The 23749-nt window shown below is 55.1% G+C and overlaps 1 protein-coding gene across 4 annotated transcripts in view; it reads left to right on the forward strand.

The window, feature by feature from the left end:
- Positions 1 to 22960, forward strand: part of GNB1 (G protein subunit beta 1) — a 64606-nt gene extending 41646 nt beyond the window's left edge. For 3 of the 4 annotated variants that reach the window (XM_059691550.1, XM_059691552.1, XM_059691553.1), the window contains 10 exons: positions 4196 to 4296; positions 7319 to 7357; positions 8680 to 8786; positions 13210 to 13273; positions 14630 to 14792; positions 17220 to 17286; positions 18084 to 18285; positions 18881 to 19097; positions 19665 to 19780; positions 21353 to 22960. In XM_059691550.1, coding sequence (XP_059547533.1) covers positions 4240 to 4296; positions 7319 to 7357; positions 8680 to 8786; positions 13210 to 13273; positions 14630 to 14792; positions 17220 to 17286; positions 18084 to 18285; positions 18881 to 19097; positions 19665 to 19771 — 1023 coding nt within the window. In that variant the 5' untranslated portion in view covers positions 4196 to 4239 and the 3' untranslated portion in view covers positions 19772 to 19780; positions 21353 to 22960. The remainder of the gene's footprint in view (positions 1 to 4195; positions 4297 to 7318; positions 7358 to 8679; positions 8787 to 13209; positions 13274 to 14629; positions 14793 to 17219; positions 17287 to 18083; positions 18286 to 18880; positions 19098 to 19664; positions 19781 to 21352) is intronic. The other variant, XM_059691551.1, reaches the window with a different exon arrangement.
- Positions 22961 to 23749: the final 789 nt, after the last annotated feature.

Consider the following 23749-nt stretch of genomic DNA (forward strand, 5'->3'; position numbering starts at 1 on the left):
GAATGTTCCTACCTGAACCTGTTTTCGCACATGGTCAGTTATATGTTGCTTTCTCTCGAGTTTGAAGAGCATGTGATGTTACAGTTAAAGTTCTAAGTACTTCATCACAAGGGAAATTAGTCAAGCACTCTGAAAGTGTTTTCACTCTTAATGTGGTGTACAGGGAGATATTAGAATAAGTTTAATCACTTTATTAGTCATTGCATCACTGTTGTTCTTATATCATGTTTTCATATCATGTTTTTTTGTTTTTATATCATGCCTCTGTTGTTATATCCCTTTGTTACTGTTTATTTATTAATAAATTTATATATTATTTTCATATACATTTTACTAATTTCCTTTCATCTCTCACATTTCTATCATAGAGAAAGGGCAAATAGCAATGTTAAAATATCTCTGCTAATTAATTCCCTTTTTAAAAAAAAAATTTTATTGATTTTTTTACAGAGAGGAAGAGAGAGGGATAGAGAGTTAGCAACATCGATGAGAGCCCTGGCTGGTTTGGCTCAGCGGATAGAGTGTCGGCCTGTGGACTCAAAGGTCCCAGGTTCGATTCGGTCAAGGGCTTGTGCCTGGGTTGCGGGCATGTCCCCAGTGGGGGGCGTGCAGGAGGCAGCTGAATCGATGTTTCTCTCTCATCGATGTTTCTAACTCGCTATCCCTCTCCCTCTCCCTTCCTCTCTGTAAAAAAAATCAATAAAATATATTAAAAAAAAGAAAAAAGTAACATCGATGAGAGAGAAACATCGATCAGCTGCCTCCTGCACACTCCCCACTGGGGATGTGCCAGCCACCAAGGTACATGCCCTTGACCGGAATCAAACCTGGGACCCTTGAGTCCGCAGGCCAACGCTCTATCCACTGAGCCAAACTGGTCAGGGCACTTAATTCCCTTTTAATGTGCATGAATTTCATGCACCGGGCTACTAGTATTTGAATAAAAAATCATGCTAATGCTGACTCATAAAGACGTAACATAGGGCAGACTTCAGCCTGCTTGCTTTCAGTCACTTAAATTTCTTCCACAACAGAAGGTCTGAATCAAGGCCAGTGGCAGGTGTGGGTGGCGAGGGGCAGAGGGGCCTCTGGCGGGTCTGTCTGAGTGGATTAGCGGTCCGCGCGCTGAGTCAGCTGGGCCGGGCTTAACGGTGACTGTGACCCAGGAGGGGAGAAGGCCAGGCCTCGGGACCAGAGGCTTTGGGGGACTCGGGATAGCGAAGAGAAAAGCAAACCAGCAAATGTAAGTAAGACTTGTGAACGCCCCTCAGGGCTTTTGTATAAGCTGCACAGCCAGCATTGGGAACCGAGAGGGAACTGCAGCCACTAACTCCAGTGAAGGTGGTCGTGGTCTTTTACATCTTTTCAAACAGCTGTGGTTCCTGTGTCTCCAGGTGGCCAGTGGCAGGCGTTGCCCCTGCTCGGGGCCTGCAGGGCTGGCTCGGTGCCTGCAGGAGCTCACCTGGTGAAGGGAGCGGAACCGGCCCTTCCCTGAGAGGAGGAGACCATGTGCGTCTTCTGGGTTCCGGGGCCCGAGGAGCGGGTAACTTTTTTGAAGAGAAATAGACGTGGAAGAGAGAACGTGAAGACACAGGCTGCCCCTGTTCCTGGGTCTTTCTCCACAAACCACCACCAGTAACATGTCCTTGTGTCTGTGGAAAAAGGCTGCTCACATTAGCATAGGTGTGTCCTGTTGGTGGACAGAGAGAGGCCCCACCCTCCACACCCTGTCCTGTGCTTGGTTCTTTCATGCCGGTGTCTTCTCAGAGGAGGGGGGACGGTGAGTGGCGGTGGGAACGGGAAAGGCTCTGTGGGATGCGGTGTGGGCAGCAGCGACTGCCGGTGCCCTCTCCACGCTCACCCTCTGGGGCCAGTTCAGTGTCCGTTAGCGCGGGGCCAGGGCTGTCAGTGCCCCCGGGCAACCGTGCCAGGGCGCTTCATTTGTGAAAGTCCCTCTGCAGAAAACTTCTTTTCCAGATTCGGTTTAGGAAATACAGCTTTGACCTGGAGAAGAGAGAGTGTAATTTAAAATGTTTTAATGTCTATAACTGAGACTCAGATGTGAGGGCTGATTATAATGGGCTGTATTCCGAAGGCAGTAGCGGTCGTCGATGCTGTTCATGGTGAGAGGAGGTCTGCTTGTCCTCCTTGCTTGTGGCCGAAGATTCAAGTCAGCGAGTGTCAGCAGCATTGCTCCTGAGGTTTGCCGAGGCGACGGAGCTCCACGGAGCTTCTCACTACAGAGACACTTGGGCTGTCATTTCTCTACCTGAACAGTACGAGGCGGTGGTTATTAATGCACATCGTCTTTTGTGACATGTACAAAAGAACATCTAATTAAAGGAGACGTTTAAATGTAAGGTCTCAGGAATTATCCCGCCCATTAGAAGTTGGGTCCTTAAAAAAAAAAAAAAAAAAAAGGAGTTGGGTCTTGCCTGGCTGGCATGGCTCAGTGGTTGAACGTCGACCTAGGAACCAGGAGGTCATGGTTTGATTTCCTGCAGCTGCCCGGGTTGCAGGCTTGGTCTCCAGTGTGGAGCGTGCAGGAGGCAGCCGATCCATGATTCTGTCATCATTGATGTTTCTATTGCTCTCTCCCACTCCCTTCCTCTCTGAAATCAGTAAAAACTTTTCTTTTCCTTTCTTTCTTTCTTTTTTTTTTTTTTAAGAAGTTGGGTCTTTACTTGAAGACCTCGGCCTCTCAGATAGCACTTCCTTCTCCCAGATCCTGAAGAGCTTGTTGTGTTTGGTCCTCAGTTTAAAAGTTACCTTCGTGCGGGAGTATCTGAGTTGGGGTCAGAAGTCGTCGGTGGACTGAAGCCAGCCCTTTAGTCTGAGTGCCTCATGGCACCGTTGGCAGTTACCCCTCCAGGCTGCCTTGGAAGGACTGAGGAAGGGCTTCTTACCGACTGAGCATGGCTGTTGGACGGGAGGGAGGACGTGAGGGGCGGTTGGGTTGAAAGAGCCGGCTCTGCAGAGCTGTCTGCACAGACGGATGGGCGGATGGACGGACGGACGGACGTGGCCTGTCCCCACATGGGAGTGCTGGGAGGCGCCGGGCTGGCGGGGAGCACAGGCGTCCCTGAGGACATCACAGCCTTTTGTGTTAAAGCTTTCCTATTCTCTCGGCACCGTTATTATCTCAGACGTTAACGTTCACCAATTACTGTCCTTGGACAAAGGGGAGAGGGAGCGCCTCAGTGTCAGCGGGCACGTGCCTGCAGCGTGGCCTCCGGGACAGGCGCTCTGCCTCGGCCAGGCCTCCTGGGCGCCCTTCAGTGTCGCCTGTGCAGCAGCTCTTTGGGTCAGAAGTATTTTCAGACCCTGTGGCTTGTGTCGCCCTCCCCGGGAGCTGCCACGGCCGCCCTTCGCAGTGCCCGCTCGCCACCCGCCTGCCCAGCTTCTGCTGCGGGCTGTGGGCGCCGCGCCTGCTTGGCCTGAGCTGTGGCCTGTGGGATTGGTCCTCTGTCTGCTGGGATCCCAGGGCCGTGTTGGTGGGAGAGCAGGTTCCTGAACCAGAGGCTGCGGCACCACACCCCACCGTCCTTCAGCGTGGCCGTGCGGGCGGGCGTGCCAACATCAGGCAGTCGGGGTCAAGGTCATGGATGTGGCTCCCAGTGATGGGTGGTCAGGCACCACTGCCCCACCTCCTGCCCTGGTTTCACGGAGAGCCTTCCTGACGTCTGTCTCAGCCTCTTGGGTCCGTCTGAGACCCGGGTCCTTCTGGCAGAGGCTGCGTGTGGAACAGCTTCTTCTTTGTTAAGCCTCCACCGTCTGTTGAGTCGTCACTTGTTAGACATCATCCCTGTACAAAGCCAGTGACTGACAGAAGCCGTCCTTACTAACCAGCCCCTGGTGGGCATTTTACAAGTTCCGATGAATGTTAGTCTCTGATTTATAATTGCTCTCAACATTTCAATTTCCTGTTCTCGCCTGCTTCATTACTTAGTCATTGTTCATTAACTTTTCTTTAAATAGAATTTTTTTAATCCTCACCTGAAGATAATGTTTTCATTGATTTTGAGAGAGAGAGAGAGACATCAATGTGAGAGAGACACAAAGATCAGCTGCCTCACGCACGTGCCCTGACTGGGATGGATCCCGAAACCTTTGGGTGTCCCAGATGAGCTCCAGCCAACCAAGCCAGCTGGCCCCGGCTGTTGATGAACTTCCTGTGCTTGTGTTTCTGTTTCAGATCCGATTCCTTGAGGTGGCATCGCAGAGCACTACGGTCAGAAGATGAGCGAGCTCGACCAGCTACGGCAGGAGGCCGAGCAGCTGAAAAACCAAATCAGAGTACGTAGCCGCACACGTGTCCAGTTGGCTTATCACCAGTCTAGTGCATGTCTGGCCAGATGTGACCTGGTGTCAGAGGGATGAGTTACAGGGTGACCCCAGGGTTCAGGACTGAGGTTGAGTCTTAATTGGCACAGGATGCACTAATGACACCCATAATTTGGCCTCATCCATTATTTTGGGGTTTTGTTTCCTAGTGCATCATTGTTTCATATATAAAAATGTCTCCACAGGATTTTAAACATCTTTCTGCACATGTTTTTCTTAACCTTGGAGTTAGCTTTGTGCCATTCTTTTATTTTTTTCTTCCAATGTTCTTTTGGTCACTGTAGAGCAGTGGCTCTCAGCCTTGGCTGCACCTTAGAATCACCTGGGAATCTTCATAAAATCCTGATCTCTGGGCCTCATCACTGCTGTGTAGAGTGTGATGTTGGCCTCCCTCCCTTGTGACTGTTAAGTTGAGGGCAGGAAACTTCTTTAAAAATAAGCGTATTAACAACAATAAAAGGTACGTCAGGTGCGCCTGGCTTGTTTTCAGTTTTGAAAAGAGGCGTTCCCTCGGGAAGGTCAGTGGAGTGGACAGCTTTTTCTGTTGGAGCAGATGCCTCTCCCCGGAGGCAAAGCCGCGTGTGCAGCCCAGGCTCCTGGAGCGCGCAGGTCGCACGGCAGCCCAGGCGAGGTAACGGCGTGGCTCCCCGCCGGTTCTGTGAGGCAGCGCTTCTAAAGAATGCTTTCTAGAGAAACATTTACTGCAAGTCAGTGTTCCTGTTCTCAGGCCGGTGATGGGAAGAGTGAGAGAAAGGAGGTGGACTCGACAGAAAACACTTGTCCTCAGCGTCCACAGCTCAATGCTTGTCCACTGATGAGGGGGCATCTCAGACACTTCGGGGTCACCTGTAGGCTCCAGCCACCGCCAGAGCGTCACTTCTCCCAGGTGTCGGAGCAGTTTCCTGAGGCCGCGGGAACGGGCGCCTAACCGTGTCCTTCCAAATGGCCCCTCGTGCTCAGAAAGCCTGGCGGTGACGGGGACAGGCGCCACATGATTTCAGCCGTCTCCGTGACCTCGCGAGCAGGCAGTGGGGTCCCTGAGATCTGCAGCCGAGGGGAACGGTGTCCTGTGCAGGAAGGAGGTCAGACCTTCGTCCAGAGCCTGCTGCAGCTCTGCAGGAGCAAGGGTGCCCCTCTCCGCTCAGGGCGGACGCGTGGGACGGCCTGTCCGCCTCCAGGAGAACCCAGAGTCTGTTTTCCCAGCACCTGGGAATGGCTCACAAGTAGTGGGCTCAGACCTGTTCAGATGCAGCAAGTTTGTCCTGCGTAGGGGGCAGACATCGTCTTTGGAAGAACAAAGGCTAGAAGTCAGCGCTCCTCTCTTCCCGTGGGTCAGACCCCGTGGCATTGTGGGGTGCAGGCGTCCTCCTCGGGCAGGGCTGTTGTGTGGGCCACGTGTGGAATTTACATGTATAAAGAGGAACCGGTGGCATTCATTTTTAAGAAACTATCTCAACCAACATACCTAAAACATACACTCATACTCCATTATTCTACACCCTCTCTATGCACGAAGGCTTGAGCGCTCAGTGTGTCTTGCACTGATGGGCACATCTATGTGCGCACGTGCCATGGCTCCTGGGGCTCTGGCTCCCAGCTGTCCCCGTTGCTCCGGCTCCCAAGCTGGTGCTGTGCATGTCTCTGGGCTCAGCACAGGGACAACAAAGGTGGGGGCACCTCTTACCCCGCGGGTGGGAGGGGAAAAGCACACCTTCCCCCTGATCGCCCAAGAAACGCAGCTTTTCAAAGGACGCAGGGCAGAGGAGCAGGAAATGGCAACTGAGGGCGAGGGCTGCGTGCTTCCTTAGGTTTGTTTTCAGGTGGGAGGCCCCAGAGGACCGTCTCGTCCTTTTCTGATTGTTCCTGTGAGGAAGCGTGCAGTCTCAAAGGGATGCACGTCTTACCGTCCCCGGCTCAGTGATGACGTGTGAGGTGCGGACTTCCTAGGAGTGGCCGTGCCCGCTGTGCAGGCAGCAGCCCTCGCTGTGGGACAGGTCCGTGGTGCTGGCACAGGCCAAGAAGAGAGGACGGACTGGTCAACAGCGTGGACATTCTCCTCTGACTTAAGGGCCAAAATAGGTGCATGTCACCTTCAGTGACATTTCTCATCACGAACAGAGCGAGGCCTTTGCGCTAGGAGCGCATCCCTGCGTGTCTTCACCAGCCCTGGCAGTCTGGAGCGGCACGAGGGTCTCTGACTGTCAGCAGCTGCAGCGACCGCCCCTGACATGTTGTCATAATTTTCTTGGAAATTATTCCTACACTCAAGCTTTAACCCTTTTTAAAGCTATCATCTCATTTTCCTTCTTAATGTATGTTTTTTTGTTTGTAAAATTTATACACTAATTTGAGATTTCAAGATTTTATTTCTAGTAACTTTGACCACTTAGGGACAATGAAGCATTTTAATGAGCTCAGTGTGTCCCTGTGTAGTGCTTCCTGCTTCACAGGTCATTTCCTAGATAGGAACACAGGTACCAGCTCAGCCGGAAGCCGCACCAGGCCCTGGGCGGTTCCCGTAGCCTCAGCACTGGTGACCGTTCCCAGTGGGCACAGCCCGGAGAGCAGGGCTTGGGCTGGACATGCAGTGCTTTCAGACAGTCCTCTGGGCCCACAGCTCCTGGGCGGTTTGTTGAAAGGCAGAGATAGGAGTGTGTGCGGGGCCGTGAGGTGCGGGGTCTTGGCAGGAGGACGGGTGGCTCTGGTTCTGGGGTTCTCCAGGGCCACCAGCCTCCCCTTGGTCCTCCCAGGGTCGCCTGTGTCACTGGGGTCACAGGTGTGCTGACCAGATGTGATGATCTGGGGCCTGGAAGGCACTGGGTTCCTGTGCCCCATGTTGAGTGTGGTCCGGGCACAGACTGGTTTGCCTGACAGTCCCACCTGGCCCTGCGCTGAGGCTCTGAACTGCGGTGCGAGGGCCTGGGAGTGGACGAGCCTGGACCTGGACTAATTTCCTCCTTGCTGTTCTCCCTAGGATGCCAGGAAAGCTTGTGCAGATGCAACTCTCTCTCAGGTAAGAACCAGGTCACGCAGTCGCCTCCCTCCAGGACCTCAGGGCCGAGCTCTGCTCCGAGTCCTGTGCAGCGAGGGTGGGACCCAGTGCTGGGAGCGTTTCACTCACAGGTGTTCGTGCTCAGCTAGGAAGTGGTGTTTTAGGATGAAGAATAAATCCCTTTTAAGCCTCAAATAGGTACTTACTACTGCAGAGGTCGGAGCTGTGAATGCTCATCTGAAAGGTCCCTTAGGCGGGTCCTCAAGTTTAACCTCAATTGTGACGCAGCAGCTCCTCTCCAGACACAGGAGCTGAACGCTGGTGCGAGACCAGCGCACGCCCAGGCTCTCGCAGCGCATCCCCGGCGCGGGAGGTGGCAGACAGTGCGGCAAGCGCACAGCAGAGAGGACCCAGCGCCGGGAGGGGCGCAGTGTGGATGCCTGTGCAGCCGGAGGAGCCCAGGACCGGGTGCGGGGGGCTGACAGGCCAGGCCGCTGTAGGGCTCCACTGACGGAACATTCTGAATAGGCCGGTCCATGGGGACTGAAGGAGATTAGTGGTTGCCAGGGGCTGGAGGGGGCCCACAAGTGAGTGCTTAGTGGACGTGGGACGTGGGAATGTTCTGGAACGAGGGAGAGGTGGTATCACACGTTGTCAGCGTGCTAAGGACCACTGGATGGTACACTTAAAGTGGTGAATTTCACCTCATTAGAAAAATTAATATTTTTGCCCAAAGAATAAAATGTGGAAGAAAAGTCATATTTCTCCTGAGAATGATTAATATTTTATAGTGTTTTAATGCTTTGGGGGATGCACTTTAATTGGGGTTAAACAATAAGTTAAGGAGAAATTGTACTACATTGAATTACCTGAATCTGAATTCTGTACAGTCTTTAGGCCCATTAATGTGATACACTTGCTCCGTTTGCCCACCCAAGTCATTAGCGTCGGGGCTTTCCTGTCGGAGGGAACCGCAGGTTTGCACGTGCAGTTCTGTCCACAGCAGCAGAATCCCAAGTGGGTGGTCGCTCTGGTCTGGGTCAGTGCACAGCCTGAGCGCTGGGCCGTGGGAGCTTGGGAGGTGGGAGGACCGGGCCTGAGTGCCCAGTTGGTGAGACGTGGAGAGAGAAGAGGGAGGTGACCGTGTGGCCAGCCCTGTGCATGGTGCCCGCTGTGGGGTTTGAGGTGGAGAAATGTGGGCCTCATCCTCATGAAAGGAAAGTAGTGCCCTGCAAACAGGAGGAATCCCAGTGGAGCTGCTGGGGTGAGGGGGTTGGGGGGCCAGTGGGGGTGGCGGAGAGGAGACCTCACAGAATGGTAACCTGCAGGACGTTTGCTTTCAGATCACAAACAACATCGACCCCGTGGGAAGGATCCAGATGCGCACCAGGAGGACGCTGCGGGGGCACTTGGCCAAAATCTACGCCATGCACTGGGGCACAGACTCCAGGTGAGGGCATGAGCAGGGTCGGCCCTGAGGCACAGGGACTGGTCTGGTGGGCATTGGCCGTGATTTGTAAAGAAAAAGCAAGGGAGTTGCATCAGGTGTCTGAGCAGCCAGGGGTAGGTTCCCAGGTGCACGCTCCCAGGTCACACGTCCACCTGCCCAGGCCCTTTTCTGCCCCGCCCTAGTCAGTCCCTGTCAGCTGTGACCTTCCCTTCCTCTCCTCCTCGTTTCTGCCAGATCCAGGCCCAGCGCCTGTGTGACCTTGGGGAAGTCGCCTAACCTCTCTGTGCCGTGGCTCATCTTTCCAGCCTGTTCCTCATGGTTTCTCGGCTGGCACGCTCAGGGTCAGTGCCCGGCACAGGGTAGAGTGTGCTGAGCCTTAGAACAGTGGGTGCCAAGTGCTGTGCCCGGATTTGCTGCTGGTTTCTCCCTGAGCCCACATCCCGCAGCAAGGATGCAGTCCCAGCTGCGGCCCCCTCTCTCCCCCGGCCCATCTGCCCACCAGTCAGGGAGCTCCCATCGGCACTCACTGTTTCTCCTTTAAATTCTGCCCTTAACTCAGACCCCTTGGCCCCTGGCGGCTGCTCTGCTCCATCGCCTCCTGGTCCTCCCCTCCCCGTTCCCTCCATCTCCCGCACCTGCAGCCTCGCCGACTGGTCTGTTGAGCCTCTTCTCTTAGAGCAGTGGTTCTCAACCTTGGCTGCACATTAGAATCACCTGGGAATCTTTTTAAAATCCTGATTTCTGGATTGAGGCCCAGAAATCAGGATTTTAAAAAGATTCCCAGCCCTGACCGCTTTGGCTCAGTGGACAGAGCGTCAACCTGCGGACTGAAAGGTCCCGGGTTCGATTCCGATCAAGGGCATGTACCTGGGTTGCGGGCACATCCCCAGTAAGAGGTGTGCAGGAGGCAGCTGATCGATGTTTCTCTCTCATCGATGTTTCTAACTCTAGCCCTCTCCCTTCCTCTCTGTAAAAAATCAATAAAAATATATTTTAAAAAAGATTCCCAGGTGATTCTAATGTGCAGCCAAGGTTGAGAACCACTGTCTTAGAGGCTGCCTTTCCCAGCCACACAACGACAGGACATGCTGGTGACTTGGTGACTGACACATGCTTTCAGGTGCCCAACAGAAATCTTCAGATTCCTGTCTTTTTTTTTTTTTAATATTTTATTGATTTTTTACAGAGAGGAAGGGAGAGAGATAGAGAGTTAGAAACATCAATGAGAGAGAAACATCGATCAGCTGCCTCCTGCACATCTCCCACTGGGGATGTGCCCGCAACCCAGCTACATGTCCTTGACCGGAATCGAACCTGGGACCTTTCAGTCCGCAGACCGACGCTCTATCCACTGAGCCAAACCGGTTTCGGCCCAGATGCCTGTCTTTGAGTGGCTTTTTTTTTTTGTAACGTTTGTTAGGAATTTTCAGTCTGGTTTTCTCTTTGTTCGTGAAATTGTCTGCTTTAGAGTGTAAATGGCTTCAGAACAAAATCTTCTGTCTTTACTTTGTTCTGTGCAGTATCCCATACAGTTTCAAATGCAAATGAATGGTAATTTAGGCCATTTCCGTGATACTGCTAATCAGAAAGAATGAAAGAGGAAAATGCCCTCACTAGTCAACCCACCTTAGAATTGTATTAAAGTAGCCGGTGACCAAAAAAACCCAAAACAAAACAAAAAAGTAGCCGGTGACCAAACAGTACACGGTCTCTGGGCTCCCTCATCTGTGGGACCCTCTGTCCTGTCCAGACAGGCATTTGTAGCCAGGCCACTCGCCCCCGAGCCGCCTCAGGCCCCTCCACAGTGTCTCCTGCAGCCGGCCCCCACCTGGGCCGTCCCGTCCGGAGGCTCTCAGGGCATCACTGTGCCTGAGGGGGGCTGGGAGCTACACCAGGCTACAGGCAGCTATTCCTTCCTGGAGGGAAGGGTGCTGTGGCCAGAGCAGTGGGCAGGAGGCAGGGGCTCGGGTGAAGCAGGGAGGCAGGTAGGGCCAGATCTTCGAGGCTCCGATCACCACGTGTGAGGCCTTACGCCCGGCCTGGGGGTTCCCACTGGAGTTGTGCTGTGAACGCTGGGGGTCGGGTCTGCGGAAGAGCAGCAGGGCTGGGACGAAGCACATCGAGCTCAGGGTTGTGGTCGCCCCTAAAGAAGGGGGACCCAAAGGGGTGGAGGTGTTGGATTGCTCTTGTTCTCTTTCTGGCAGGGCCTGGCTGCTCTTTGTTTTATTTTTCTAAGATATTTTTATTGATGTCAGAGAGGAAGGGAGAGAGAGAGAGAAACATCAGTGATGAGAGAGATTCATTGACCGGCTGCCTCCTGCACGCCCCCCACTGGGAATGGAGCCCGCAACCCGGGCATGTGCCCTGACCAAGAATCGAACCCTGACCTCCTGGTTCATAGGTAGATGCTCAACCTCTGAGCCACGCGGCTGGGCTGTAGCTGCTTTTTAAACTGGACAGTTACAGCTCTTAATACCTTACATATGTGGGGCCCTAGTTCATATTCATAAACCAAAGAACAAAAGGTGACGCTAGAAGGACCTCTGCTGTGCAGAGCGTTTCGGAGAAAATCCAAAATAGTTTTTTTTATTTGGATGTACGTTTGCTTACATCACCTCTGTGTTTCCTGCCTTTACAGACGGGTTATTGTGCAGGATGTGTTCCTGACTCAGCTGCAGTTTCGGAGCACGAGTCAGTCTGTCATGTTTGTGGCGCTCAGACACTCAGGCTGTGGTGCTGGAGGCTCACAGCGTCGGTGGGCATCACGTCTACATTAGTACCGTGCTTGTCGACATTATTAGTAAAATACGTTTATGCTTAAGTTCTATTTTATGACATTTCAGAGTCTCTCTCAGTCACCTGGATGTTACACTTTTCTCCGCTTTCTAAAAGCTGCTGAGGTCTTGTTAGAACTGAGAGTGAAGCCCGCCCACCCGGCAGGCCCAGGAGCCTCCGTCCTCTGAGTGTGGAGGGCTGAGGCCTGGGCTGTGGCCCCTTCGCCTCGGTCAGAGGCCGGCCCTTCCTTCCCGGCTCCTCCTCCCTCTGCGTTGGCGTGGGTGGTGCCTCCCGGTGACCGGTGGCTGCTCAGTGCCAGGCTGCCCCGGGAGGCGAGTGGTCACCCCGGTCTGCAGCGGTTCCCCCCGGGATTACGGGGTGTCTCCTCTCACCTTCTGGAGGATCAGCGGGCATTAGCGTTCCTCCGATCGGGCGAGTCAGCAGATACTAAGCTCTCGGAGCAGAGACTTTCCTGAAGGTGACCCTCCAGGAGGGTGAGGGCTCTACGCTGGCCCCTCAAGGCCTGTCCACGGCTGAGCCTGCAGGGCAGGCAGCCGGGCGCAGAGCGGCCACTGTTAACCCAGAAGTCTCTTCGTGCCCGAGGTGTGCGTGGCCCCGAGATGCAGGGATTCGATTGAAGAAAGTGCTTCTGGAAGACGAGGGCACTTGGTTCCGTTCTGAGATGAGTTTGCAGCACGGAGCTGAGACTGGCTTTGTCCCTTGGTGACTTCTTGTACCTGTTGCCTCAGAACGTGTGTTTCCGTGAAAAGTGTCCGGATTTTCAGATTTCCAGGTTATGATTGGTTCGAAGCCAAACCTGCTCCTGACTGAAACGGTTAAAGCCTGTGTGTTTGGATAAAACCTTTAGAATTGAAACTCTTTCTATCGTGACTTAGCACACTGACCGTCCCAGGAAAAGGGCGGCTCCTGAGCTGCCTTCTGAGTAGCTGTGGGCCCTGCTTCCTCTCCATTAGCCCCCTCGCCCCTGCGTCACGCTGCCCTTGGTGCTGTCCTGTCCTGTCCTCGTTCTGCAAAGGCAGACAGAGCACCCGCAGCACACAGGCCCCAGCCGATCGCACGTGCCCAGAGCAAGACAAGAGGAAGAGGCTCATGGCGGTTGGTAGTTGCTGCCAGGCACCAGGCTCAGGGCCGCGGGAGTCTGTCTTCACTGTGCAAGGCGGGGGGGTGAGGCCTCCTCAGTGCCCCCTGGCCTGGACCCCAGGGTCGGCTCCGTCTGGGAGCGGCTCAGGAATCTGGGTCTCTCAGAGCTGGTTCCCTATGTCGAGGCCTTGCGTGCACAAGAGCAGACAGGAAGTTGCACACTCCATGTTTCCTACCACCTGTGTTCTTGAAGTCTCTATGAACAGACACCAGACAGAAGCAGTGCTGAGTGGCCACTGTCTCAGCTGACCCAGCACGTGGCGGGGGGTCTAGGCCCCCGAGAAGCCAGGCGCTTGGCCCCGCTGCTGTCTGTGGGAACGTGCTCGTCACGCTTTCGGCGTTGGTCTGATAATTGGGACTTTTCCTTCGGGTTGTGAGTAAGTGTGGCTTGTCTCCAGCACAGGCCGCTCTGACGCACACGAGAGCCATCACAGCCGCGTGTGGCTGTGGCTGTGGCCCTGACGTGTTGCGTGTGTCTTCCCTGCAGGCTTCTCGTCAGTGCCTCGCAGGACGGCAAGCTCATCATCTGGGACAGCTACACCACCAACAAGGTAGGGACTGCACGCCCTCCCCAGGCCGCCGGATTCACTTAGCTAAGCTACAGCACGGGGGGGGGGGGGGGGGGGGCACCACGGGAGTTTGGGGCTGGTATGGGGGGGGCGCCACGGGAGTTTGGGGCTGGTATGGGGGGGGGGCGCCACGGGAGTTTGGGGCTGGTATGGAGTTCCTGGTCCGCTAGGAGCCGAGCCTGTGGCTGGCACACGCTGCTCGTCCCCGCTGCCCAGCTCAGCTCTGCTCCCAGCAGGCGGGAGGGCGGCTCCTAATGCGCCCGGAAGGCAGGATTCCAGTTTTAGCTCAGTGTGGGAAATCTCATGTTTTATTTAAAAATGCAGAAGTCTAGCTTTTCATTTGGTTATTCGTTTGTTTTGTTTTTTAAATATATTTTATTGATTTTTTACAGAGAGGAAGGGAGAGGGATAGAGAGTTAGAAACACTGATGAGAGAGAAACATGGATCAGCTGCCTCCTGCACACCCCCTAGTGGGGATGCGCCCGCAACCAAGGTACATGCCCTTGACCGGAATCGAACCTGGGACCCTTCAGTCCGCAGGCCGACGCTCTATCCACTGAGCGAAACCGGCCAGGGCTAGTTATTCGTTTTGGTGAGAGATCACCTGAGGGGCATTGTATCGAAGTATAAATTAAATTCGTCTAAAGAGTGATCCAAGGCGGTGTCACCTGGAGTGAAGTAGTGCTGTCACTGGTCCCACTCAGCTGTGTTTCAGGGGCGCCGGCTGCATGAGCACACGGCCTGGCGCAGCTCGCGGGCCGGTTCCAGCACTTCAGGAAAAACCCTTGTTTTATGCATGAATTGATAGCCATTTTGACCGGCCAGTGGCTTTTTTTTTTTTGAAGATTTAAGTGAATGAGACTTAAGTGAATGATTGCTAGCCAGTAAGCCTTAAAATACAATAGTAAAGGAACATTCTTTCCTTTCGACGCGTGATTTCGATTAGGAGGTTGTTACTGAGGGTCTATCTCAGGGGTGGGCAAACTTTTTACTCGAGGGCCACAATGGGTTCTTACACTGGACCGGAGGCCGGAACACAAGCATGGATGGAGTGTTTGTGTGAACTAATATAAATTCAAAGTAAACCTCAATACATAAAAGGGTACCGTCTTTTTTTTTTTTTTAGTTTTATTCATTTCAAACGGCCGTAGTTTGCCCACGGCTGTCTAGTCATCAGTTTCGACTTTATTAAAGCTATAGATTGAGTTCTGGAGCACAGGGTTTCTAGTTAAGTTACTGCTGTATCTGACTGGCCACACCTGCAAATTATTTTCAAAGTAATTTCAGTAGCTACTGTGTTTGAACGTGAGCATGTTTGCGTCTGTTCTGTCGTGTAGGTCCACGCCATCCCTCTGCGGTCCTCGTGGGTCATGACCTGTGCGTACGCGCCTTCTGGGAACTATGTGGCCTGCGGAGGCCTGGATAACATCTGCTCCATTTACAATCTGAAAACTCGCGAAGGCAATGTGCGCGTGAGTCGTGAACTGGCCGGACACACAGGTACGCGCCCTCTCCAGTCACAGGCAGACGGACAGAGAGCTGCTCGGCTCACAGCGGGTCAGCCTCCTCACCTCTGCCCAGTAACTACCTCGTCAGGGTGGTCGCAGCAATGGCAGGAATACTCTGAAAGGAGAGCAGGAGGCCTCGCTCGGCCTTTACCGGGAAGAAGGCTTTGGGTTCTCTGGTGCTTGCTGAGGCCACTGCCTCTCAGTCTGCATCTCCTGCTGCACCGTCCTCCATCCTGAGCACCTTCCACCAGGGTTTGCAGTGTGAGCGTACCTGTGTGTGCAGTGTGCACATGCGTGTGTGCGTGCACTGATCCGTGGGCAACAGTGGGCCCCTCGCGGCCCCACACCAGTGCCCTCGGGGCGGAGGCCACAGGCTGGGAGGTGTTGGAGCCGAGCAGTTCTCTGTCCGTCTGCCTGTGACTGGCTGCGACAGAGGGGACTGTTCCCGGAGAAGGGCTTGTCCTCGGGTTTTACTTGGGCGGCGGCTTCTCAGTCCTGAAACGACTTCCCACGAGGCCCTCCTGCCTCGGGCGCAACCCGGGAGAAGGTGGTAACTCCCGGAGCAGCTCGTTCTGCTCTGACTTCAGCCAGGTGGCCCGTCACATTCCTTCCAGCCGGTCGCCAGCCTGTCCTGCGCCCTGCAAACGCACGATGGTAGAGAACACAGTGTCCTCTCGGTAAAGGGCACCGAGGCCACAGCCCGCGGTGTCGGGCTGCTCGTGTGTCAGAGCAGACGGCACTGCCCAGGCCGGAGGGCGTGAGAACCTGGGCGAGGGGTGTGCCTGCTTCCCCCATTGGCTCGGGCGGTTCTTGCTCATCCACCGGAGCTCTGTCCGCAGAGCGTGCGCTCTCACGGGTCTGACTCTTCCTGCGGAACTGGCCCTCGTGCCACGCCGCGGCACTCCTCCTGGCTTCACTGAGCCGCCCAGCCTTCCTGCTGGCGACTCACAGGAGGCTCCCCACCCATTGCCTTCCCACTTGACCGTGCTGGTCAGTAGCGCCCCCTGTCCTTCTCACGGGCTCAGCCTTTCCCGTGACATTGGTGTAGTGCCGGGATGCGGCTCCATCACTTACCTGCCTCCGGGCCTGCCCTTCTCTGCGGTGGCTGCATTTTTATCTGTTGGCGGTTTTGGTTGCCCCTTTCCATTACTTTTAGTGGTTTGTCTAGGGATTCAAAGCACATTTGTCATTCTTCATGGTCTCCTAGGGGTTACTATTGTACCAATTTATGTGAAATGCAAAACCCTGGCAGCCGGACAGGCCCATTTCCTGCTCTTTGTGACGTTTCTATCGGAGTCTCACCTGCATGTGTAATAGGCCCACGACACACCGTCACAATAAAAATGTATTTTGAAATCTATATATAGGTTTTAATTGATTTCAGAAAGGGAGAGAGATGGAGACATCAATGGTGGGAGAGAAACATCATCGATCAGCTGCCTCCTGCCCGCCCCCCACCGAGGATCGAGCCCATACCCCAGGCATGTGCCCTGACTGGGAATCGAACCGTGACTTCTTGGTTCATAAGTCGACACTCAACCACTGAGCCACGCAGGCTGGGCTAAAACCTATTTTTTAAACTGTGGGGTGTCTCAGCAGGTGTCACGTGTCCCAACCTTTGTTCCACGGCTCAGCTTGCAGCTCAGGCCACACAACCATTTCCACCCCGACTTGTCTGCTACAGCTGCATCGTAGCAAACAGATCCGCTCCCTGCTCTGCCCTGACACCTGTGCGCCTCCCCCATGCTCTGTCCGTCCTCTCTCCCCACAATAAGAGGGCTCCAGGGGGGCAAGAAGTGACCTTCTGTTCATGGATGTGTCCCGGGGTGGGGGGCAGGGGGGCACTCCAGGCACGGGGGGTCTCCTGTGCACTGAGTGGATGAGCGAGCGAGTGAGGAGCAGGCGGGATCCATCCTCACTCCTGTCACGAGAAGAGGGGAGGAGAGCACGTGCCCCGTGTGTGACAGCTCCAGTGCCCTGTGGGCGCAGTGCCACAGCCTCCTTGCTCCTGGGGTCCTGGCCGCCCTTGCCCTGCCCGGGCCCTGCCCAGCAGTGCTGCACACGGGCGGAGGGGCCGATAGGCAGGGTCTTCCCCATTCTGCCCACGGGTTTCTGTTTACAAGACCCTAGAGCAGTGATGGCGAACCTATGACACGCGTGTCAGAGGTGACACGCGAACTCATTTTTTTGGTTGATTTTTCTTTGTTAAATGGCATTTAAATATATAAAATAAATATCAAAAATATAAATCTTTGTTTTACTATGGTTGCAAATATCAAAAAATTTCTATATGTGACACGGTACCAGAGTTAAGTTAGGGTTTTTCAAAATGCTGACACGCCGAGCTCAAAAGGTTCGCCATCACTGCCCTAGAGAGTGGCGCTGGCAGATTTGGGTCACTGTCTGGCTCTGTTTCCAGGTTACCTGTCCTGCTGCCGCTTCCTGGATGACAATCAGATCGTGACCAGCTCTGGAGACACCACCTGGTGAGTGCCTGACCCCGCCTCCCCTCACAGGGCTTGGCCACCCCGGCTCTGGGGAGGAGGACAGAAGGTCCTTTCTTGTTTTGTTTTGTTAATACTCGAGAATACTTTTTTCATTGGTTTGTAGAGGGAGGGGGCCAAGAAGGAGGGGGGGGGGCATCGATGTGTCTCACATTAATTGGTTGCCTCCTGCAAGTGCCTGATGGGGGCTGGGGAATGAACCTCCAACTCAGGTATGTGCCCTTGGCTGGGAATTGAACCTATGACCCTTCTGTGTGTGGGCCGATGCTCTAACTGCTGACCCACACTGGCCTATGGAAATAGGTTCTTGCCATGAATGGGCGTGTCCGTCCTGTGAAATGGCCATGAGACTTCAGGCCAGAGGCAGTGCGAGGGGACTGAGTTCGCTGTGCCTTGCGGACTGTGAAGCCAAGTTATAGACGCTGCGCCTCCGTGTGTGGGGGAAGCCCTGCTCTCCTTCCCCACCAGCAGCCCTGGGAGCAGTGGGCGATGGGCCCCTCCCCACACTGCAGGGCCCGGCTCCCAGTGGCGCGCACTGTTTGTGAATGTTCCGAGTTCCCGTCTTCCTACAGACAGAAGCCCCTTAAGTAAACCCTGGAGTGTGTTCACTCCTGGCTCCAGACCACGCCATGTACACGCTCAGGTGATTTACAAGAGGCCTGCGAGACCCATCTGATTTGTCGAGTCAGAGTGCACGGGTTCCCTGTGTCCTGGGGTTGGCAGGACACTGGTCGCTGGCCGTCGGCGAACGTGGGGTCCGTGTGTGTCTCCTGCTGCAGTGCTCTGTGGGACATCGAGACGGGCCAGCAGACGACCACCTTCACGGGACACACCGGGGACGTCATGAGCCTTTCTCTCGCTCCCGACACCAGACTGTTTGTGTCCGGTGCGTGTGACGCTTCAGCCAAACTCTGGGACGTGCGAGAAGGGATGTGCCGGCAGACGTTCACCGGCCACGAGTCCGACATCAACGCCATCTGTGTGAGTGGCTGCCCCGCCGCAGGGCCTTGGCCAGCGCCGCATTAGATTGGTTACTGCACACACAGAATTCCCGTTCAGTTTTCAATGTTTTCAGGATTAGACGTTCTCTATTTTCTCTGCAAATACAACCTAATTTACTAAGAGCTCCCTGTAGAACATCTGAAAGCGGTGCAGTCTGTCCTCGGGGGCCAGCTCGTTCTGTGCTCGGCTGGCCCCCAGCCCTGGGCTTAAGGGGGCGGGGGGGGCGGGCACAGGGTGCAGCAACTCCCCCAGCGTGCAGCCTCTGCGGGGCGGGGCTTCCCTTCTCCACATCCCGCACCTGAGGGGCCTGGCCTTCCCGCCCTCCTCCACGGGGCTCGCCTGACTGCTGGTGGCTGCAGAGAAGCACGGCCTGGGTGGTGCCCACCCTGGGGCTCCTGTGGCCCCTGTGGCCCCGTGTGCTCCCCGGGTCCCTGTGATGTGGGCCCCAGGTGCTGTCAGCGCGCAGCCCTTGCTGACGTTTGTATTGTGCCAGCCGTCCTGCTCTTGGGCGGTGGTATTTCCAATGTTTATTTTTTGTGCCTTTGCACACTCTTGATTTGCTTTCTCTTTCCAGTTCTTTCCAAATGGCAATGCATTTGCCACTGGCTCGGATGACGCCACCTGCAGGCTGTTTGACCTCCGTGCGGATCAGGAGCTCATGACCTACTCCCATGACAACATCATCTGCGGGATCACCTCCGTCTCCTTCTCCAAGAGCGGGCGCCTCCTCCTCGCAGGGTACGACGACTTCAACTGCAACGTCTGGGACGCACTCAAAGCCGACCGGGCAGGTAGGTGACGGCTGGGGCCTGTCTGTGTGTCCTGGACATGACTCCTCGGATAAGCCCAGGTGTTCAGGTTTCTGTCCGTCAGGCAGGCTGTCTGTGCTGGGCTGCCTGAGTACACCTGCCAGGCCGCCGGCAGCCAGGAGCTGACTATACAGGCCTGGCACTCCTGCACACACCAGACGCTTTTCCCACCCACGTGTGTGGTGCCCAGGTCTCCCCAGTGGGCAGGAAAGGGGGTGCCCGTGAAGAGTCTGAAGTTCACACGTCAGAGGCTGGTGCGTGGTTGCCAGGTGGATCCACACACACAGGTGTGCGGACGATGGGAGCTCCCTGACTGCACGTGGCCTCGGGCCGCGGGTGGCATTTCGAGTTGCTGGCTGTTGGTCCCTGGCGGGGGAGGGCGGCAGAGGGCCGGGAGCCTGGTCCGGTGGGGCCTCCCCTTGGCTTCCGCTTCTGGAGAGCCCCCTTTCTGGAGAGCCCCCTTCCTGCCCCAGTCAGACCCTCAAGCTCCCTGCGCAGTGGCTGCTGCTGGGACACCAGCCTCGAGTGACTGCTCTCGCTTGCTCCCAGGTGTCCTGGCCGGGCATGACAACCGCGTCAGCTGCCTGGGGGTGACTGACGACGGGATGGCTGTGGCCACAGGGTCCTGGGACAGCTTCCTCAAGATCTGGAACTAACACCGGCAGGTAACACTTGGGAGATGGTGGTTCGTGGTTTCTGGGTTCATGGTGGTAGAGATTGACGGTGCGGTGAGGTGAACCTTGACCTCAAGCTGAGTGCAGTGCCCTCGGCCTCACACCCAGACGGCACCGCCAGCCACCTGACGATGGGCCTGAGCTGAGAGGCCCTGCCTGTCTCTCTTTACTTTTTTTTTAATATCTTTTTTGTTGTTGGTGTTAATCCTCAGCTGAGGATACTTTTCCATTAATTTTTTTGCTTTATTTTTTTAGAGAGTGGAAGGGAGGTGGAGAGAGAGAGATAGAGAGAGAGAGAGAAGCATTGATGTGAGAGAGACACATCGATTGGCTTCCTCCCACATGGGGCCCCAACCAGGACTGGGGATCGAGCCTTCAACCGGGGTATGTGCCCCTCACCAGAATCGAACCCAGGACTCTTCAGTCCACTCTATATCTACTGAGCCAAACTGGCCGGGGCTCTTTTTACATTTTTTAAAATGTATTTATTATGGTGACAGTAGTTACTAAAATTGTGTAGGTGTCAGGTGCACAACTCGATGACGCATCACCTGATATTGCATTGCGTTCACCACCCAAGGCCAAGTCTCCTTCCATCACCCCTATCCCCTCTCCAGCCTCTCCCGCCCCACCCCCTTTCCCTCTGGTGATCACCACACTCTTGTCTGTGTCTGGGCCTGCCTGAGGTTATTTTCCTTCACTTAATCCCTTCACCTTTTTCACCAGCCCCCCAGCCTGCTCCCCTCTGACGGCTGTCAGTCTGTTCTCTGTCTCTGTGAATCTGTTTCTGTTTTTCCTTTTTCCATTTTGTTTGTTTACTTTTCAATAAGTTTAAATCCTTGATGGGCACAGCATCGCACAGATTCTGTGTCTAGCGGCCTCAGCGGAAAGGCTGCTGGGCACTCAGCAAGAACTGCCCACTGTTTGCAGAGCAGTTACCTTTCCCCAGGCGGCTCTGGTTGTGCTCGGTTTGCCCACCAGGAGTCACTGTGTTGTTCTCTGCTTTGTCCGCATAACCCAGAGAGAATTCCGTTTCATCTCGAGCACAAACACCTTCACTTCTAAGAAGAGCCTGGCCACTGTGGCTCAGTGGTTGAGCAACAACCTATGAACCAAGAGGTCACAGTTCGATTCTCGGTTAGGGCCCAGGTTGCGAGCTCAATCCCCAGTGTGGGGCGTGGAAGAGGCAACCGATCAATGATTCTCTCTCATCGTTGATGCTTCTATCTCTCTCTCCCTTCCTCTCTGAAACCGATAAAAATATATTTTAAAAAAAGGAGAGCTGTGTGCTCCCTCTGGTTCTGGAGACCCCGCTTATAGCTGTCAAAAATGGCCTTGGACACAGCTTTGCGGACATACTTGTCCTTATAGGAGTCCTGTTCCCAGCAGCCTCCGCAGGGTCCAGGGTGGCAGAAAACGCTGTTTTTGTTTTGTTTGTCAGTTCATTTTGTTCGTTAGATTCCACATATAAGTGAAACCATGTGGTGCTTGTCTTTCTCTGACTGACTCACTCAGCAGAACGCTCTCAGGGCTCTTGCTCACGTCTCTAAACTCTGCTCTCAGCAGCAGGCGGACGCCCGTGACTGGAAGACCATTCCACCCTGAAGCGTTGCAGCGATCGCATTTCCAATCCTCCCGACTAACGTGGACGCCCTCCCTCGAACTGCAAAAGGGCAAGATCTTCCCTTCACTTCCTGCTGGAACCAAGAGCACAGTCCCACAAGAGAAGACCCGCCGCGGGCTCGACGCGTCGTGCACCCTCCCGGGACCATTGTCTTTGTTTGCTTTTTGTCTTGAACGAAGTTAGAAGGAAATACTAGAGTCAGAATGTTCGCCACCAAGTAGCTCAGTGTAGCGTGAGGCAGACACACCTGGCCACTCGTGGGTTTGGGCTCAGATCCGAGACCCCGTCTGACGCTCGTGCAGAGCAAGTCCAGGACTGGATCTTGTCATCGGCTCCCAATTCCAGGTGGTGTTTGTAACAGGATTTGAAAACATTCATGTTTCCTTTTTAAAATATCTTTGTGTTTAGTAGTTAAACAGAGAGAGAGGGTCTAGCGCGGCCTCTCTGAAGTTGTTAATGATGTAAATTTAGTCCCTGTTTTTAAAATTTTTTTGTCTAGTGTCACATGGTTGTTGCACAGACATGGCACAGAAAGAGCAGACCCGAGCGTGGTGACCAGCAGAGTCCAATCAGGCACCTTCCTCCCCGCCGTCCTCTGCCTCTCCCTTCAGTTCTAACCTCCCCTGGGGTTTCCTTGTGACGCGGGGAGTTTATAATAATAGCCTAACACTACCCGTGCCCCCCCCCACCCCCCGCTGTCACAACCTCTGTGTTCGAGAGAGGTGCCCGTCCTGTGCTTGGATAGTCAGTCAATTATTTGTGTATGAAACAATGTAAAAATCAATGTTTTGAAAATAATGATCTCAAACTTTCTAAGTTAAATTTTAAACAATTGGATCGTTGGCCGCACTGGGGGCTAACTCTTAGACTCGCATGCTGTAGGAATGCTCACGTGTGCGTTAGCGCTCAGGCCTAGATGTTCTTTTTCTTTACGAATAACCTCTTTCAAGTTGTAACCAGTTACGGCTCCAGCCACTATCGTTGCTACTCTGCAGGCACCGGAAGCAGTACAGTAAGCAGCTCGACACGCTTGAGTAGCAGGATAAGGCACTGTTTTCTTTATTTCTTAAAAACAAAACAAACACCAAGTCCTGTTCCAAATGATAGCTGTTGGATTTGGGGGGTGGGTGGGGGCAGGGAACGGAGACCGGCCGGCTCTGTAAACTCCTCACAGCCCGTGTCCTGGGAGCCAGCCTCTGCGCCTGAGGCAGGTCGTTTTCTAACACAGACTTCCCGGTGCCCCCAGCCGCCCCCGCAGGTGTCCCAGCAGCGCCCCGCGCTGTGCTGGGGGGTGGGGTGCTGGGCCCCGCCCGGGCGCTCCCGCTGGCTGTCTGCGGCCCCTGCACACGTGGACACGTGGACACGTGGGCCTGGGTCTGCGGGGCGCGGGGCGGAGCCCTAGCGACACCCTGTAGGCCGCCTGCACCTGCTCTCCCTTTTGTATTTAATTTTCAGTCCGTGTGCTGCAAGGAAGCTGGACGCGAGGTCGGCCCTGCATTCAACTGTCCTGTTATTTAAGCTGAAATAAAGCAGTTTGACATGAGGGACCTCGGTGTGGCGGCTGCTCCCTGAGGCGGGCCTGCGCCGTCCTCTGCCCGTGTTTTCCCGCTGCGAGAACCCCAGAAAGCAGGGGTGGGTCCCCAGGTGGCCCCCGAGCGCAAGCACCCAGCCCTGGCCACCTGTCCCCACCCAGACGTCCATCCCGAGCCTGTGGGTCAGGACGGGCCTCCTGCCGGGGCGCAGGGACGGGCCCACCAGCCATTCTCAAGCTCACAGGGCGGCACTTGCTCCTGAGTGGAGACCCCTCTGAGGAGGCACCAGCCGGAGGCCCTGGATTTGCCCGGGTGCAGGTGGCACCCACACACCCTCCACGCCCGCCGCGGGAGCCGGCTGCTCCCAGGGTCCGTCTGTTCTGTGCAAATTTCCCTGGGAGCCCAGCTCCCCGGCCTCAGCCAAGCACTCCCTGACCACTCAGGGCTCGGCCCCAGCCGCCCCCACAACCACCGCATTGGTGCTGGGCGCCCGGCACCTGTCTGCTCAGGCAGCGGCATTCACTCCACCAGCACGGGTTTTCCTCCATCCCCAGCGCCGAGCAGGGCCTGGCGCTCACCAGGGAGCCAATGGCGTCGTGTCCCCAGCCCACTCCGCCCTCCCCCAGTCCCATGGCCCTGGGGACAGACAGCCCCTCCTCCCCAAGCCCGCCCCCTGCTCAGCTCCCCACCTTGAGGTCTCCAGTCCCCCCACCATCGCCAAGCCCCCTCCCTGTGTCCTGCTCAGTCCTTCCCAGAGCCCTAGGCCAAACCCTGCCGCTCAGGTCCTCACTGGGTGACCTCGCC

Source organism: Myotis daubentonii, chromosome 3, assembly GCF_963259705.1.
Source record: "Myotis daubentonii chromosome 3, mMyoDau2.1, whole genome shotgun sequence".
NCBI lineage: Eukaryota > Metazoa > Chordata > Mammalia > Chiroptera > Vespertilionidae > Myotis > Myotis daubentonii.